Raw genomic sequence first — 17,910 nt, 5'->3', positions numbered from 1 at the left:
AAGAGGAGAGAGGATTGACCCACAGATTGACCCGGGGAGCGTGCCCGGTGCCAACTAGGTCGGTTTAAGGGGCGCAACACAGCGTTTCAACGTCACCATTGCTCGGCCCAGGGCCCCACATGTACCTGTTGACAGAAAAGTTCTCGAACCCGAAGATGTCCAGGAGGCCGATGGACCGACGAGAGTTCTTTACCTCCAGGGAGGGAGGCTTGTAAATGGCTGCGTTGATCTTGTCCACGATCCACACGAAGAGGCGCCCATAGATGCCCTGAGACGAGGACCCCTGGTCAGGCCCTGGGCCCAGCCACAGTGGCCCACGGGTCAGCCCGTCCCCAGGTCTATGAGACCAGACCCTTCCCTCAAGCTGCTCCACCCGCCCTGGTGACTGAACAATCCCTCCTGAGCCCGCAGGCTGGGGAGAAGGGAGGCCTGGCTCCCTGCGCTTTCTGTGTCCCTCACACAGCCCAGCCCACGGCCTGATGTGGGTTGTGGCTCAATGAGGAGCCAAGGTGGGCCGACAGAAACGGGAAGGACCAACCCCACAGCCCCGTCTCGAAGTCATCTGCAGCAACCCCAGATGGTGACCTTGAGCTGGAGCCAAGTGGCTGGGAAGCACAATCCAGAATAGAGACCAAGCAGGCGAGTAGGCTAGGCCAGAAGGGTGAGCGGGGAGAGTCCCCACAATAAAGCAAGGCCCAGACCCTCAAGGTGAATGGAACACGCAGGCCAGGACTTGCCCAGACCCAAGAACGATCCCATTCTGGTGCCAGGGACCCCAGGGTGGGAAGAGGCCAGGGCCAGAGGTCCATCCAGCTCTGTGGACTCCTCAACGCCTGCCCACTAACAGTCAAGCTGCCACTCCCCGCCCCAACTTGGGGCTTGGGGGACCGTGGCCCCTCTGCCACCAGCCCACCTTGACGAAGGCGTCCCGCACATCCAGCGCCTGCTCGCGGCTGAGCGGGGTGGACACGGTCTCCCCGCGGGTAATGAGGGTGCGGCTGGTCAGGCAGTTCATCAGGTCTGGGGGGTTCACCTGGCGCAAGCAGACCAGTGAGGGGCTGGCCTTGGCCGATGGCCACCCGCCAGCCTGCCCCTCCACCCACCCCAGACCTTCCCTGACCCTACACTCTAACCCAAGCCTTGGTGTAAACTTTCTCTCCACTAAGAATGCTGTCGCCCAGGGCACTCAACCACGGCCACAGTCAAAACCTGCTCCGATAACTCCTGGAAGGAATCCCCACCCCCACCCCACCCCACCTTAACACTGGCCAGCATGCTGCAACTCTCGGGTCTAGGCACCTGCTCCCCCGCCCCCAACTCTGGTCAAGCCTAAGGTTCGGTCATCAGCATCCTTTGTCCAAATGTAGAGGCTGAAGTCCACTGGACAGGCAGAAGAGACTTGCTCAGGGTTACACGTCTGGAGGGTCCCAGCCCCCCGCCCCCAGTCCAGGACACCATGAGCAGAGGCCAGCAGGGTTAGGACAAGCCAGCAGGGCGGGCGGGGCACTGACCTCGAGCAGGGATGCAGCTGTGGCCAGGGACGGGGAGAAGAACACCTCACAGGCATCCAGGTTTTCAAAGGTGCGTGCTGTCGGCAGGAGGACAGGCAGCGTGAGGGCAAGGAGGGCCGGTGTGGGGATAAGGGACCCGGCCCAGGCAAGGCCAGGCTGCCCTGCCCACTCTCCGAGGGTCTGCCTTCCCTCACAGGGTGTCAGCACTGTGACTCAATGCCTCTCTGGCCTGAAAGATGCTTGACAAATGTTCTCCCCAGCAGCCTAGGAGCTCTGGGAGGGTGGAGATCCTGCAGCCCAGCCTGCGATGCCCACAGCAGAACCTGCAGCCACACACTCCAGACCCCTGGGCTCTCAGAAGCAGCCATGGCTCCTGTGAATGTGACTTGGGAAACTTGCCTAGCTCAATGCCCAATAACACCTGCTTGCCCCTGGACACCCCCGGCTCGCTCTGGGCTCAGGGACTTTGCACAAACTGCCGCCTCTGCCTAATGGCTTCTGGTCTTTCGAGACCCACTAGGCTGCAGGCTCCTTAGAACTGGGCTCCTTTATTCATTCCCTGAGCAAACTTTTCCAGACATGCCCACTGGGAGCCCAGGGCCAGGAATCGAGTGGGGCCAGGTGTCTGCCTCAGAAAACCTCCATGTGTGGAGCATGGGGTGGGGGGTGCCCATCCAGGAAGTGTCAGATGGGTGAACACATCCCCTCCCCTAGCTTCCCTCATTTCCGATGATGACTGTGTAGTCACTCACAACTTAGCATGAATTCGTTAGAAGATTTACCCTCTCCCTGAGACCGTGGACCTTTAGGAAGCCAGATTCCAAAGAGGTCTTAAAGGGCCTCTGGGAAACTCCCAGCAGGCTGTATCTGTGCGCCCTTGAGGCGGCATGTCAGCCCGACGACTCCACCCTTGAGGATGACTTGACGCTTGCAGGCCCGTTCAAACCCTCACACACTGACCCCGCGGGTTTTCACAGGCAGACAGGGCGAGGCGGGGAGGGGGGTGCTGGCCTCACCCTCGTACTGCAGGTTGCCCAGGTGCAGGATGGCAGCCAGGAGCTTGGAGATCTCCCAGTTCTCCGTGTCAGTGAACATGAGCACCTTCATGGCGGAGCGGATGTTGGCGTACTCCTGGCTGTCCTCCCGGCCGTCACAGGTGATGCAGTTCCCCTGTGGGGGGGGGAGGGGGAGGGGAGTGAGGCACAGAAGAGCATCAGGGAGGCCATGGGTCACCGAGAGAGGCAGTGTCTGCTTCAAAGGGCCCTTTCTGCCAGGCAAGGTCCCCCGGCCAGCACGCGGTTCCACTCCAGGGCACAGACCCCACCTCGTGGGCGTCATGACACCTCCCAAATCCCCCTGCCTGGGCCTCTCTTGGATACAGGATCCACATCCAAGGAGCCCAGTGCACCTTCTTCCTAGGAGTTGAGGGAGCCAGGGCACCACTGCCAGGCTTGCCCTGTCACCCTGCCTGGTAGTTACAGTGCCCACTGTCTCCCCTCCCTCTCAAAGGCCCTCACTGGAAACCCTCACTAGGCACAGCCGGTGGGGACAGACAGATGGGGGCAGAGTACATGTCCAGATCTGTGTGTCTACAAGACCCACTGTGTGTGTGTGTGTCTATGCGCGCGCACAGTGTGCCAGTCAGCTACAGGAAGTGCCTGTCAAAACCCCAATCTCTGGACACACACACACGCCTTGTTCTCCCATCTCCCTCAAGTGCATGGCCCATGCTTGTGTCCACTGGCCTGGCCCAGGCCACGAGTTCCAAGCCGCCAGATCTGGGCTCTCCCAGGACCAAGAAAGCCGATATCCTTGAAGCTCAGCCAGCCTGTTATGTTCTCGGTCCCAAGATCCTCCACCCCCTGCTGGTCTGCATCAAGGGCTCCGGGTCCAAACACCACTGAGGAGCTGGCACCAGGGCCCTGCCCTCTGTAGCTCTGAGACACCTGGCAGAGGCCCCTTGTCCTCATGTCCTATGCACAGGTGCCAGATGGCTGCCCCTTCCAGACGGCCCTCCGGGATAGCTCACTGCAGTTCTACAGCACAGAGCAGAGCGCCCATCGAGAGGCCGAGGCAAGAGTCACTACAAAAACAGACTGCTGCATCATTCTCCTGTGGAGCGTCTGGTGGGTTTGAACCAGAGTCTTCCAACAGCCATCAAGCATGTGACCACTGTGCCACCAGGGCTTCTCTGCCATGAAGACCCACCTTTAGCCCTGTGTGTGTGCACCGGCAGGGCCCACCAAGATGCATGTGTGCAAGGGGGCATGTGCCCGGGTGGAAAAAAGGTCTCATGCACTGACAAGCCCAGGGGGACGAGGGCAGGAGCAAGCCGAGCACCCACTCGCCAGACCTGAAGCTTGGGGGCAGTGAGGTGGAGGGAAACAGGGGGGCTGGTGGCATGGGCTGAGGTGGGTGTGCCCTCACCATGGCTAGGTAGCTATAGTCCGTGGCCTGGCCCAAGCCCAGCTTCTTCTTCTGATCCTCGCTCATACCCTCCAGCATGCAGTAGAACACGTGGTAGTTCCTCTCATCCGGGGCCTGAAAGCATGGGCACAAGATCTTCAGGATGGGGAGGGGCAGGAGGAGGCCACCAGGAACCAGGAGAGGCCCGTGCGGGAGGGAGCCGTGCGCGTGTCTCACTCTGTTCAGTGGCTTTCGTGGTGGTGGGATTTGAGGCAACGTGGCAGGCAGGCAGCTGCACAGGACCAGAGGAGGTCGGGTGCCAAGGGCCCCGGGCAGGTACAGCACTGCCTGTCCGGGGTTCAGACCCACCTGGCGGCAGACGCGAGACTTCTCCAGCAGGTACTGTTCGATCTTGGCGCCCTCGATGGCACCCCGCTTGTTGAAGTGGATGTCAATGTACTTCCCGAAGCGGCTTGAGTTGTCGTTGCGGATGGTCTTGGCGTTCCCGAATGCTGGTGGGGCGGGCCGAGTGTCAGGGGCAAGGCCAATGCCACCTGGTCTCCTGCCCCGCCTGGTGAGCCCCAGCCCTACCTTCCAGGATGGGAGTGGCCTCCAGCACCTGCTGCTCGATCCAGGAGTGCTGCCCGCTGATGGCCGCCAGGAACTGCAGGATGAGCTTTGTGCTCTCCGTCTTCCCGGCCCCCGACTCCCCACTGTGCAGGACAGAGGGAGCACCTGTCACCGCCCGCTGCCTCCTCCCACCCCAGGCAGACCATGCGGACTTCCCAGGACCGGGTGGAAAGCGTCCTGCCACCCCTGACGCTGAGCCTCTTTCCCCTGTATTCAAGCACACCCTGCCCAGCCTCCCGGCCAGGCCAGCATCACAATGGCGAACAAGCTCCAGTCACATGGAGGAAATGCAAGGCCAGGGAAGGGGAGGCCATGCTCTGTGTGCAGCGCTGCCCATCAGGCCTGGGTCTTTTCCGGGCGGTCAGCAGGCCTGCGAGGCAGTGGTGGGAGCCCACCGGCACTGAGCCTGGCGCCCAGGCGGGCGCGGGCTGCCCACCTGATGATGCAGCACTGGTCCCGGCTGTTGCGCTTCATGTTGAAGTAGCAGTTGTCGGCGATGGCGAAGATGTGGGGGGGCATCTCGCCGATCTTCTTGTTGGTGTACTGGCGGATGTGCTCGGGCGAGTAGATGGAGAGCAGTTGGTAGGGGTTCACGGCCACCAGGATGGAGCCCGTGTATGTCTGAGGGCAACAGGGGCAGGGAGCTCGCTGCCACTCATATGGGGGGCACTGGTTCTCCAGAGACCTCTGACTCCGCCCACCCCCACCCCTCTGAAAGAAGGGTGCACCCAGGGGAAGCTAGGGTCGGAATCCTGCCCCCTTCTGCACTGGGGCAAGGTCTTCAGCCTAGAACTGAAAAAGGCTCAGAGTGGCCTTGGATGGGGGTCTCTAAGCCTCGATTTCTTTATCTGTACAATGAAGGTATTACAGATATCATACAACTGCTTGAGAAAGTAGAAGGAGATGGAGTCTTATCATTCGGAGCACACCGTGACTTCTCCCCAAACGTTCAGTCCCATGGTTGTCCCTGAGCCCTGCATCCCAGGCGTGTGGAGTGACATCCGTGTCCATACTGGGGGCTGGTAGGTGAGGGAGCTCAGGAGGGTCTGGGTCTGTGGTTGTTTTTGTTTTTGAGGGGGGGTAGGCCCAGTCTTTGTAGTGCAGAGAGGCAGGGGGCCCTTGTGCTTTCCTGGATGTGCAGGTGCTGGGCCAGGCGAACCTCCCCAAGCCTCCTGGGGGCTTCGCTCTCTGACTCCTCTGTCTGTAGGCAGATTGCCCAGTCAAGGAGCAACACGGCCTGCCTGTCCATCATCTACACAGGACAGGCGAGGTGCTCAGAGGTGACACCGCCCTCTCCCCAACCCCCCCCCCCCCCGCCCCCTGCTTGACCAGGTCAGGCCCAGCCTGTCACTGGTGATGCCTGTATACTGACCTCTGTGGCCGGGACAGGTAGCCCAAAGATAAGACTGCACAGGGGGGCTGATGATCCCGTCCCCTCCTATCCAAGCTCAGTGTGTCACACCAAGTCACGGCCGCAGCCCAGCATGGCATGCAGGGGAAGCTCTCCGATGGGCACTATATGCAGAGGATGGCCCCCAGGCTCCAGCAAGGCCCAGTCTTGAGTGGCCTCCCTGCTCTGCCCCCAGGACCCGAGGCCATGAGATCTGGCCAGGCAGTGCCCCTCCCTGGGCCCAAGCCTCTTCTTCCAAGCAGCCCCCAGCAGAGGCAGGGGGGTGGCAGGCAGGAGGTAATGCCCAACCAACTGAGGCTCACAGGAGGAGCCAGGCAGGAGGAGAGGGGGTGGGTGGGGGTACAGGCAGGAAGGGGAGCAGCAGGCCAAACAAACAAGGCCAGAGTTGGAGCCGCATCGAGTACTGGTGGGTCCCAGAAATACACTCACCCGCCCTCCACAGCTGGTCTGAGGTTAAAATGTGTGTGCAGAGCAGGAAAAAAGGGAGGCTGGTCAGTGGAGAGCCGGGGGTGGGGGGTGGGGATAGGGTGAGGGTATTCTCTGTGAGCAATGACCCATAGGCCCAGGGTGGGGCTGGATTTTTAGATCAGGGCCTGCAGACCTCAGTCTTTCAGGACCCCTTACCCTCAGGTCCCCTGTCACCTTGTCCTACATGCCAGCCCTGCCTACCTGTGGCATTGGCCACACACTGGTTCTCTTGTCATGAGCCTGTTCCAGACTGGGAATCAGGCACAAGCAACCACATCTCTTGGATAAATCACTTCTCAAAGGGAGCCCTATGGTGTCGTCAGTTAAGCGTTGACCACATGGTTAGCTGTTCTAACCTCCCAGCCACTGCTTGGGCAGAAAATGAGGCAGGTTGTTCTTATAAAGATTTACAGCCTTGGAAGCCCGAGGGAACAGTTCTATTCTACCCACAGAGTGTGATGGGAGGGAGATTAGGAGCCAGTCGCAACCCGAGGGCAGGGGACAGGGCCTCTGCATGGGGGCCTCTCTGGGCACCCAGAGACACAGTCCTGGTGATGTGCAAGAGTTGAGTCCACCTCCTCCTTGAAGCCCTCAAACCTGTCAAATCTGGGGTCCTCCCATGTAGTGGGCCACGGAGACCACATCTGAGGACTCCAACACCTTCCCAGAGCCACAGTCATCACCCCAAAATGTTTCCCCACTAAAGCCAGAGCAAAGGCTGAAACCAGAGAGGGGCAGACACCCCCAGGCCACATGCCCAAATCTCCCACCAGGGATCCAAACTTGGACATGGTCCATTCCTCTCCCACCCCACCCTGCGGCCCCACTGGGCAGGTTTTATTGCTGGAGAGCTAGAGGCCTGCTTGGCATCAGGGAGCCCTGGGTGTAGGACAGGCCAACCCTACCGCCTACTCCCTGCAAGACTTAGGGACAAGCCTTGGTTTCCAGGGCCAACCGCTGAGGGATGCTAGATATCTTCTGGGGACCTCCTGCTCTGGGGCCCCAGGGGCTGGCTTGTGTCTCTGGGATGCCTGTGGCTCAGGCCCGAGGGACAGGCCAGCTGGAGGCAGCAGACCCAGGGCACACAGTCAGGGACGGCGTGTCCATCTGGCTGAGCCTGTGAGCCGGCTGGGGCAACCTCCTGGTAACCTGAGGAAATCCTGGGTGCATGGGGCTGCCACCCAGCGTAACCCAATCCCTGGAGCCACCGGGTTGCCATGGTTAGGCACAGGTACAGTTTCTGGGTGGAGCAGTGGTCCTATTGCTTCATCAAAGCCCTGCTCCAGTCCTGTGCCATCCATCAAGTAGAGAGGCCTGGACTCAGCTGATGCAGGAATCCTCCTTGAACACAGATCCTCACCCCAGTAGACACCCAGAATCTCAGGCCCACAGACTCTAGCAGAGCTGAGGCCCTTCCAGGGCCCGTGGCTTAGCATCCTGACCACGAGACCCTGCAAAGGAAGACAATCCAGACCGCCGCAGCTTGGCACCTGCCTCGCCTGACCCACCTTTCCCTCACCCAGAAAAGAGCTCAGCAAGAACACGCGAGCACTTCTGATGAGGCCCATGTGCAGAGCCCAGGCTGTCTGGAGACTCCAGGGACCTCTGGAATTCCCCTCCTGGGTCCCTACGCAGCCTGCTCCAGAACAGGACAGGCTGGCCTCGCCACTAGCTGCCAGCTGCTCAAGGTGATCCCTACTCTACCCAATCCCGTTTTGTTTCGGGGTTTTTTGCAAACATGATCCACTGTTCTCAGACAGACAGACAGCACCTTTTTTCTCTTGCTGTGCTTCTCTCTCCTGCAGGAGCGAAGGCTCTGAGGCTCAATAGTTGAGCTCCTGGCTGTTAACGGAAAACTTGGCAGTTGGAGCTCACCCCAGCAGCCACTCCGGAGGGCTGGAGAAATCCTGTGAGGCAGTTCAACACTCTGTGAGAGTCAGAATCGACTCCACAAGCAGCCCTGGTGGCCTAGTGGTTGTGCCATAAGGTCAGCAGCTCAAAACCACCAGCCGCTCCGCTGCAGAAAGAGGCGGCTTTCTACGCCCTGAAAGCCTGGCAAATCCACAGGGCCAGTTCCACCCTGCCCTACAGCATCCCTCTGAGTCCGCATGGACGTGAGCGAGTCACCTGGCAACAACGCTTTAATACATCTGGGTCCCCCCGTGTTTCAGACCCCTAGAAGGAACACCCGAATCTGATATAACAACTCCCCACTGCCTACCCTCGCCCTCGCTTCCCCAACCACACAGCACGAGCGAGCCCGCGTCCAACAGAAAGGAGGAGCGGTAGGTGGAGCAGCTGTGGACAGGTGAGCCCCTGACCCTGGTCCGGATGGGCGGGGCTTTGGGGGAGGAGCCAGGCGGCACTCACGTAGATGAGGTGGTCCCGGTAGCGGATGAGCAGGTTGCGCAGGATGCCCGCCTCGTTGAGGTCCCCCAGGCGGATCATGTCCTCCACGCCGTGCACCGATGTGGGGTGCATGGGCTTGATGTGTGTGGCATTTTGCGGGGAGATCCAGTGTTCCTGCAGGGACACGGGCGACCAGGTGAGCTCACTCTCAGAGGGGCCCCGGGTCCCACATTATGGTCAAACCCAATCCAGGGTCGCAGGTTTGAGTCCAGCCATCCTGACCCTCGCTGTAGACCAAAGAGCTGCTGCGCCCCATACACTGTAGTTTTCGGGGGCAGTAGAGCCCTCAGCTGCTCTGCAGGACCGAGAGGAAAGTAATCCTCAGCATTATTGAACAAACGCATACAAATCCCTGCAGATCCTGCAGAGAGGAGTCGAGGCAGGACGGCCAGGAGTACGGTCACGAGGGATGGCGTCACACAGTGCAGAAACACTGGGGCACACTCCTCCCCTGCCCGGTCCAGACCACGACCAGTCCTCAGCCCTGCCCACTATCCATTCCACTCTCATAAGAACACAGTGCGATCGCAGCATCGAATGGGACAGCTATGGTTGCTGAAAAGGCGATGCAGCTGAACTGCGGCGCTGGAGGACATTATGGAGCGCGCCATGCCTGCTGAAAGGACCACCAGGTCTGCGTCGGAAGAAGCTGGCCCAGAGCGCGCCTTAGAGGCAAAGATGGGGAGACTTCGGCTTACGCATTTTGGACATTTGGTCAAGAGAGACCCGTCCCTGAGGGAGGCCATCGTGTTTGGTCAAGCAGGGGGACAGTGAAAAAGCAGAGGGCCCTCGACAAGGTGGGTGGACACAGCGGCTGCAGCAGTAAGCTCAGGCATCGTGACCTCTGTGAGGATGACACAGTGTTCTGTTCCATTGTGCGCACGAGGTCACGATGGGTCGGGACCGAGGGGATGGCGCCTAATGACGACATAGTTGTAAACCGCTGAAATGTATACTTCTTAGGTTTCAGGAATACTAACGGAGTTCTTTATTAAAAATCTCTCTACGCCGAATGACAGCATTCTTAGCGACAACATTGTTAGTAAGGGGCAGAAAGCCTTCTAAGTTGTTTCTCCTTTTTCTTTAGTTCCAACTTCATTCTCAAAAAAGGTATGGATGCAGGCCATAAATACTAACGCCCACGGTGCCATGGGGGTGGCTCAGAGTTGCAAGACTCAATGGCGGTGAGTTTGGCTCTTCAGTTTGGGAGCTAAAGCCCCAGACATTTGGACAAGAACAGCAACTGTAAAACCACAGGCAGCAAGGAAACCCAACAGTGCGCGTCTATAGTGCTTGCAGATAAGCACGCCGGGACTCGGAGCACCGTCGTCGCCGGGTAACGCAGGCGGTTCTGACCAGGACACATGAGAAAGTTCAGAAAGCAGACGAGCCAGAGCTGTAGCCTTGTAGATAGTGATCCGCCCACGCTGGGCTTAGCAAAATGTTGTGTTGTTACAACTCACTACAGGGATGTTTTCATTTATAAGAAATGTTTGCTAAGGCATTGGCCCTGGGGTTTTCCTTTTTTTTTTTTTTTAATTAAAAGATCATTTTAATCAGGGGCTCTTGCAGCTCTTATAACAATCCATACATCAATTGTATCAAGAATATTTGTACATATGTTGCCATCATTATTTTCTAAACATTTATGTTCTATTGAGCCCTTGGTATCAGCTCCTCTTTACCTCCCGCCCTTCCCCGCACCTCGTGACCCCTTGATAAATTATGTTATTATTACCTTCATATCTTACACTGACCGCTGTCTCCTTTCCGCCCCAGTTTCTGTTAACTGTCCTCTGGGGATGGGGTTCTGTGTCGATCATGGCAATTGGTTCCCCCTTCCTCCCCTGGAACTTATAGACGGTCATTTTGGTGCCACCCCCTCTGGCAATGTTGACCAGTGCAGTCTGACTCCCCCCACCCGCCCCTCTGCACACCCCTAATGTGGTCAGAGACTACCTTTCAAAGGAGGCAACATTTGAGCTGAGAGCTGAATGATGAGAAAGAGATGGTCATAATATGAGGTTGGATGGGGTGGGAGGGTGAGTCCAAACAAGGCCTGGTGAGGCTGGCGAGGGGTTGGCACTTTGGAGGGAAAGCCTGGTGTCAGGACAGTGCAGCGGAGGAGGGGAGAAGCAGGCCCATGCCGTGCACATTTCACGGACTTGCTGGTGAGTGAGCAGCAAGGAATGAACTTTCAGTACCGGTGAGAGGATGCTGCAGCCCTGGGAGGGCTACCCAATTCCCACAGGGTGGCTAGGAGTCGGAATCGACTCTATGGCGGTGGGTTTGGATTGGTTTGTTTGAGGGTGGGGAGGTGGATCAGAACCCACCGGCCGCTCCTGAGACTGCTTCCCTGATGGTGCACAGCCTTGGAACCGCTCCGGGGCAATTCTACTGTCCTAGAGCAGTGGTTCTCAGTCCTCCTCATGCAGGTCCTCATGTGGGGGCAACCTCCCAACCATAACATTATTTTCGTTGCTACTTCATCATTGTCATTTTGCTACTGCTATGAATCATGTCTGATATGCAGGATGTATTTTCATTGTAACAAACTGAACATAATTAAAGAAAGCATAGGTTTAATGTCATTCTATATTGTGAAATATTTATTTCTAATGACAAGTAAATGTCATTCTATATTGTGAAATATTTATGTCTAATGACAACTGAAATTTTGTCTTGAACCACGGTGTAGCATGGGTAGCAGTCCTCACGCTGGGTACTTGTATGCGGGCACATGTGCATGTGGGCGGACCCGCCTGGAGACGGATAGAGGAGCGGTGTCTCGGTTTCTAAGACCATCGGAAACAGGTGTTTTCTGATGGCCTTAGGCGACCCCTGTGAAAGGGTTGTTTGGCCTCCAAAGGGGTCGTGACCCACAGGTTGAGAACCACTGTCCTAGAAGGTTGCTAGAACTTCGAATGGACTCCACAGCAATGGGGTCTTGGGGGGGTCGGGGTAGATGCAGCTGAAACTGGGTCTGAGATTGTGGCCTGGCTCCCCTTCTTTAGGGCTGAGTAGCATTCCATGTGTGACCACATTTGGGTTATCGGTTCATCTGCTGATGGACATTTCGGTTGGGAACAGCGCTGATTTGAATACACAAGCTTCCTGGCTTGTTGGGGATAATCTGCCCTGCAATATTTTCTGCTGCCACTAGGTGGCAAGTGCACAAGAATCTGGACAATAGTAGCATTCATTGGCTCTCTTAACAAGCATGAGAGCTTGCCTCTACACCAGCCTGGTCTCTCGGCCTTCCCTGCACAATCCCAGCCTCTCAGAGAGTCAGACCTGTGCCTGGGGCATGGTTACAGCTTAAGTTGAGCCCTACGGCTCCCTGGGCACTGCTCTCCAGGTTGTCTCCAGGTTCTTTGCACCTAGAGCAAGCAGGACAAAGGGCCCTCTCTGTCACTTTCCAGTTCAGGCGTGTCCTGTGTCTTCTCCCCATCCCGGTTCTCTGCTAACCCCTTCCAACAACCAGCCAGCAGGCTATGGGCCCCAGCCCTCTCCCCGTGGACCTTGGTCCTGCCCAGTATCTACAGGGCTTTTGTGACAGTACTTTCCTCGACAATCTCAACTCCTTCCCTGATCCAGACCACACATTCCCACCTGGTCCTGCCCGTCCCCCTTGCTCTCCTTCACCCGATCCATCCCCCTCTATCCGTCCTCACCTGAGGTTCCTGCAGCACCTGTGGGACCCTGGCCCTCTGGGCTCTGCCCCCCTTCCCTGATGGCCCACACACTCCTCTAGCTGCCAGTAAAAACCCCGCATGAGCTGGACCCGGGCACCCAGCCTTTGCCCCAGCTGAGCTTGAACTTCCCAGCCAAGGAAGGCGGGTCTCCACTTCCCCAAACGCTGCTCAGACTTTGCCCTTTCTTTCCTGGCCTCCTGCTCTGCCCCAAGGCTGAGAGTCTGCAGAGGCCACATTTCATGTCTGAGCTGCCCTTGATTATGCTACCGTGGACCAGGGTGGGCACAAAGGATATGCCAGGGGGTGTCTGATTGCTGGGAGGCTGGCAGGTGCTGGGGACCAGGTCTAAAGTGGAAACAGATGTCCTAATGCTGGAGAGATCCCAGAAGTCCCCAGACTGCAGGTCCCTAGTTTTCCATGAGAAAACGGGTCTTGGAGCACAATGGTGCCCAGCCCAGGGTCCTCCGCAGTCAGGGACAGGGACAGCCAGCGCCCACCTTCTGGTTGCGGTGGCATTTCAACCCAGCCAGGCCCACCCCCAGCCCTCCCTACAGCCTCATGGCCAAGTGATGAGACCCAAGAACCCGTGAGAACTTTTCAGTCCTCTGTGGAACATTCCTTGATCAAAGTTGACCCAGGTGGAAAATCCCCCTGGCTTGGCAGTCCTAGGCCCACCTGCCTCCACCTCACCTCTGCTCTTCACGACTCTGCCCCAGGAGAGTCAGCCCAGAGGTGAAATGCCCCGTGGAGGTTACTGGACCTCCTTGAGACCTCGAGACCTCATCTATATAACATGGGCATTACAGCTGCCTCTTCTCTCTGGAGGTGTGAGGGGGTCAACGGCACACCGACTCAAGTTCTGAGCCTGGTCACTGCTGGACAAGACTAGGTGTGACAACTGGAATGCTTTCTGTTTTCACAAAGGAGACACCTGTCCTCACTCCTCCCTGCTGTCAGCAAGGATGGCCACACAACACCCTTGTTTTACAAGCCAGGAGGCAGGCTCAGAGAGGGCAAGTGACCCACCCCCGGATCACACAGCCACTGGGTTAAAGGCAGCCGTGAGTCTCCCTGCCTTTTTCCTGCCTACAGTTCCCAAGGGAGGTCGAGGTCCAACAGCACCTAGTCAGGGGCCCAAGTGTCACCAGGGCAGAAGCTGAGGCTGGCCCTTGAAGGAGTGAGCGGGTGGGAGGGGGGCAGGGATAGGGGGCACTGAGGAGCCTGTTGGACAGAGCGGGCCTGGGCCCAAGCCTGGAGCAACAGAGGAGCTGGCTCTGTGCGGAGGCAAGGACAGGCCCACTGAACACATCTGGCAGGGGAAATGCCTGGACTACAGCTGAGCGCTGGGGGCACCCTGCCTCCCTTCATTCAGTCTCGGTGGATGCCCTGCCCAGCCGGCAGGCAGCAAAGCTGTGGGAAGACAGATGGGTGAAGATGGTGATCTGATAGAAGGGCATGCTGGGGTAGGGGGGGAACTCATCTAGAAGGAGGAGCATAGAGGGGTCAGAAGGCCACCAAAGCAAACCCCATCACCCCTGCCCGCCCCCGCAGCCAGTCATGGCCCTCCCCCTTCTGCAGCTCCCACTCTCAGGCCTCGGTGGGGGCCGGGTGGGAGGGGGCCGGATCTGGGATCCGGTGACATGGAGTTATGGGACACCATCTGACATGCAACATGACCCAGCTGAAACTCAAGCCTTCGGGCAGAGTCCCTGTCCCCCCTGGGGGCTCTAGGAAGGTTCAAAGGCATATTGGCACTGCCATCCCAGCCTGGCCCCCCTCCTCTCCCCACTCCTTCTGTGGCCCCAGAGTACAGTGGCTTCCTAGGGGGTCCTAGAGCTGAGTGTGAGGGGGGGAGGGGGCGCGCCTCGCAGGTGCTTGGGATCTGCATCCAATTATCATCTAGATGAACCCAACTGGAGCCCCGAGGGCAAAGGCGTTAAAAAGCACGTGTCGAAGGCAGAGGCCCAAGGCGCTAACCCAGCACCATTGCTTGCTGGCCACGGCACAGACCCTGGTGGCCCATTCGGGCCTCGGTTTCCCTGGGGTGGGTAACAGCTGTGTCTGTCTTGACTCCCACAGATATTGTGGGTTCAGGATCCAAAGAGAGAACATAGGTCAAAGAGCTTTGCCAACCTGGAAAGGGTACCCCTGAGGGGGCAGAGTGAACTGATGGCTCAGGGTCCTGAACCCACACCTTGCCCCAGCACAGCCCCCTGCTCCAAATCTCTGAGCGCTTGCCCCCTGACTGTCTCCCACTGGGAGGTTAAGAGGGGAATTCAGTTTTCAATCTCTGTGCCTGGAGCCAGGCTCGGCTCCTGGCATGCCCCCAAATACAGTAGACCAGAATCTCCATGGGTCTACAGCTCTGCTCCCCTGCCACATACGCCCACTGCCCTCCCCCCCACCCCCCGCCACATCCACATGTACCTATGTTCCTGCACACACCCAGCTGTGCACACATGTTCAGAGGCCCCAGGCCTCCCCTCGGGGCTCCCATGTGGACCACTCCTCCAGGCCAATGCCTTTCCTCCCCCAACCCCCAGGCCCCACTGTCACTGCCTTTGCTTCCGGCCCCTGAGAGAGAGAGTGCTGGCCCAGGGCAGCGTCTGGAGGGACAGTGAATCCCTGCAGTTTGGGGGGTACCCTAACCCAACAAAGGGAGCCCCAGGCGCTTTCCGACTCAAGCCACCGAGGTGCTTCACACGTGTAATCTCGGTGACTGGTCGCCAACTGGCTGGGCATCCTTATCCCCATTCCCAGAGGAAGAGAGTGGGGCTCAGGAGACAAGGAGACGTGGCCCGGCTGGCACAGAGAGTGGGTGGGACCTGGGTTTCAAACCCGTCGGCGTGACCACAAAACACCCGTGTGCCTGAGGCGCCCCACTCCGATGTCACCTCTCCCACAGGCAGAGACTGGCGTCTGTCATACCAGGCAGAACCGGGCCCTGGCAGGGCTGGCCTGTGGTAGGAGGGGAGGGTCCCTGTCAGCAGAGAGGTGGGGAAGGCGTCCTGGAGGAGTGGATGTTTAAGACATGGACTGGATAGGGGGGCCCATACTGCCTGGTGTTGGCCTCCAGCCCAGCCCCCAGTCAGGTGAGCACGAGCGGCCCCCAGGGCAGGGGCAGGGGCAGGGGCAGGGCTCTGGAGCTACTCACGTTCCCTTCGTCATCCACCACCTGGATCTGCCCCGAGTCACACAGCTTCACCACCGCCCCGATGGGCACATCAAACTCCTGGCCGGATCGCAGGTCCATCCAGACATAGTCCCCCTGGGGGAGAAGAGCAGGAAGGGGATCAGTCACCACTATGGCCCCCCCACCCCACCCCCACCCGGCTCTGATGTTCGGCACTTGAGGCCATGCCATCACCCCTCCTGCTCCCCCTTGGTAGCAGTCACTCTCCCTGGAGAAGCCCAGGGAGGGAAAGCGCTGAGGCTGCACAGCTGGGCACCTTCAAACCCCAGCCCTCTCTCCCCACTGCTCGGTACCCACGACCCACGCTTTACAGACTCACTGGAGCCTGGGCATGAATACCCAACCACATCACTTTCTCTGGCCCAAAGGCCATGATGTGGGGGAATACTGTGGCCTCCGACAGCCCAGGGACACTGTTCTGGACTGGGCCCGGTGCAGCAGCTCACCCACACAGCCTTGTTTGGCTTGTGAGGAGTCCCCCACCCCGTCTGCAGTGGGGGTGGGTTCATATTTGCACACCCTGTAGCAGAGGGCCTGCCTCTCGCTGCTTACTCCCTAAGAGTCCATGGAAGCCAAATCTCGAAGGCCCCACCAGTGGCAATGGCCTTTCCAAGTACTGAGAAAGTCAGCAAACAGGTATTGTGAGCCTGTGGAGTGGCAGGCAGGCGCCGCCTAAAAGCCGGGGGTCAGGCAGTGACCATGGTTCTACTTGGAACCCAAACCCAACTCACTGCCCGTAAGCTGATAACGACTCAGAGCGACCCAATAGGACAAGGTAGAACTGCCCCTTTGGGTTTCCAAGACTAAAACTTTTTTTTTAACTTTATTTTTTAATTTTTTAAATTTAATAAATCATTTTAGTGGGGGGACTCTTACAGCTCTTATCACAATCCATACATCCATCCATTGTGTCAAGCACATTTGTACATATGCTGCCATCATCGCTTCTAAAACATTTTCATTCTACTTGATAATTTATCAATTATTTTTATTTTCATATTTTACACTGTTCGCTGTCTCCCTTTCCCCACGCTTCTGTTGTTTGTCCCCCTGTGGGGAGGGGCTCGATCACTGCATTCCCCAATTCTCCCCCCATAAGACTAAAACTCTTTACATGAGTAGAATGCCCTGTCTTTCTCCCAAGGAGCGGCTGGTGGATCCAAACTGCTGATCTTGCAGTTCGCAGCCCAATTCATAAACCACTGCACCACCAGGGCTCCCTCCTAGTTGACAGAGACAGAAAGTAAACTGCTGAGCAAAGACAGTGAGTGGTGTGGTCCCTTCAGAGAGTGATAAGCACTGGCAGAGGAGACATAAACCACAAGGCGGAAGATGGCTGAGCCAGTGAATCGTACTCTAGACTCCGTAGCCCGAAAGGTGACTCAGTGGAGGGACCTCTGAGCTGTACCCAGAGGCGCCAGCCCAGGAAAGAGGCCAGCGATGCTAGACCAGCCAGAGCAGATGGCAAATGCAGAGGACCTGAGGTAGGAAGGGACAGTCAGGGGGCCTTGGAGTCAGGACCGGGTGCCAGAGGGGTGCAGGGACTAGAGACATCTTAGTTAGCCTACAGGCTAAGATTTTATTGTTTTCTAATTGTAATAAGATTCCCAGGATTTTAAGGTAACATAGACATCCTAATAAAATAGGAGTTCAAGGTCAAGCAGCAATTGAAAACACCAAACAAACTCACTGCTCTCCTGTAGATGCCTCTCATTGTGACCCTATAGGACAGAGCAAAACCGCCCCCTGTGGTTTTCAGCCTGTAACTCGTGGGAGTAGAAAGCATCATCTTCCTCCTGAAGAGTGGCTAGTAGTTTCAAATGGATGACCTTGCAGTTAACGGCCCAAAGCATAACCACCATGCTACCAGGGCTCAGCTCACTGCCACCGAGCCAATTCCAACTCATAGCGACTCCATTTGTGTTTCCAAGGAGCAGAAAGCCTCGTTTCTCTCCCTTGAGGAGGCTGGTGGGTTCGAACAGCTTGCCTTGTGGATAGCAGCTCAGTGATTCACAATGAAACAAGCCCATGGAAACTGTTCTGGGCTATCAGTCCAGAGATTTGGACTCTAAGCCATGACCTTGGACAAATGGGCAACTTCTCCCAGCCTGAGTGCCCATGTCCTTCAGAGAGAGTCCCAGACCCAGCCTCCTCCCCAACTCTCTTCCACTATCACTGTCACAGGGC

At 57.7% G+C, this 17,910-nt stretch overlaps 1 protein-coding gene across 3 annotated transcripts in view; it reads right to left on the bottom strand.

Annotated features, from left to right (window-relative positions):
- Positions 1 to 15,804, bottom strand: part of MYO7A (myosin VIIA) — a 76,909-nt gene extending 61,105 nt beyond the window's left edge. For all 3 annotated transcript variants that reach the window (XM_075546327.1, XM_075546328.1, XM_075546329.1), the window contains exons 1-10: positions 15,685 to 15,804; positions 8,797 to 8,949; positions 4,984 to 5,168; positions 4,509 to 4,630; positions 4,287 to 4,429; positions 3,939 to 4,052; positions 2,528 to 2,681; positions 1,512 to 1,588; positions 914 to 1,033; positions 126 to 268 (exon numbers count right to left, since the gene is read on the bottom strand). In XM_075546327.1, coding sequence (XP_075402442.1) covers positions 126 to 268; positions 914 to 1,033; positions 1,512 to 1,588; positions 2,528 to 2,681; positions 3,939 to 4,052; positions 4,287 to 4,429; positions 4,509 to 4,630; positions 4,984 to 5,168; positions 8,797 to 8,949; positions 15,685 to 15,783 — 1,310 coding nt within the window. In that variant the 5' untranslated portion in view covers positions 15,784 to 15,804. The remainder of the gene's footprint in view (positions 1 to 125; positions 269 to 913; positions 1,034 to 1,511; positions 1,589 to 2,527; positions 2,682 to 3,938; positions 4,053 to 4,286; positions 4,430 to 4,508; positions 4,631 to 4,983; positions 5,169 to 8,796; positions 8,950 to 15,684) is intronic.
- Positions 15,805 to 17,910: the final 2,106 nt, after the last annotated feature.

This window comes from Tenrec ecaudatus, chromosome 4 (assembly GCF_050624435.1).
Source record: "Tenrec ecaudatus isolate mTenEca1 chromosome 4, mTenEca1.hap1, whole genome shotgun sequence".
NCBI lineage: Eukaryota > Metazoa > Chordata > Mammalia > Afrosoricida > Tenrecidae > Tenrec > Tenrec ecaudatus.
Note: the sequence above shows the minus strand (reverse complement) of the source record. Positions and strands in the feature narration are given on the sequence as shown.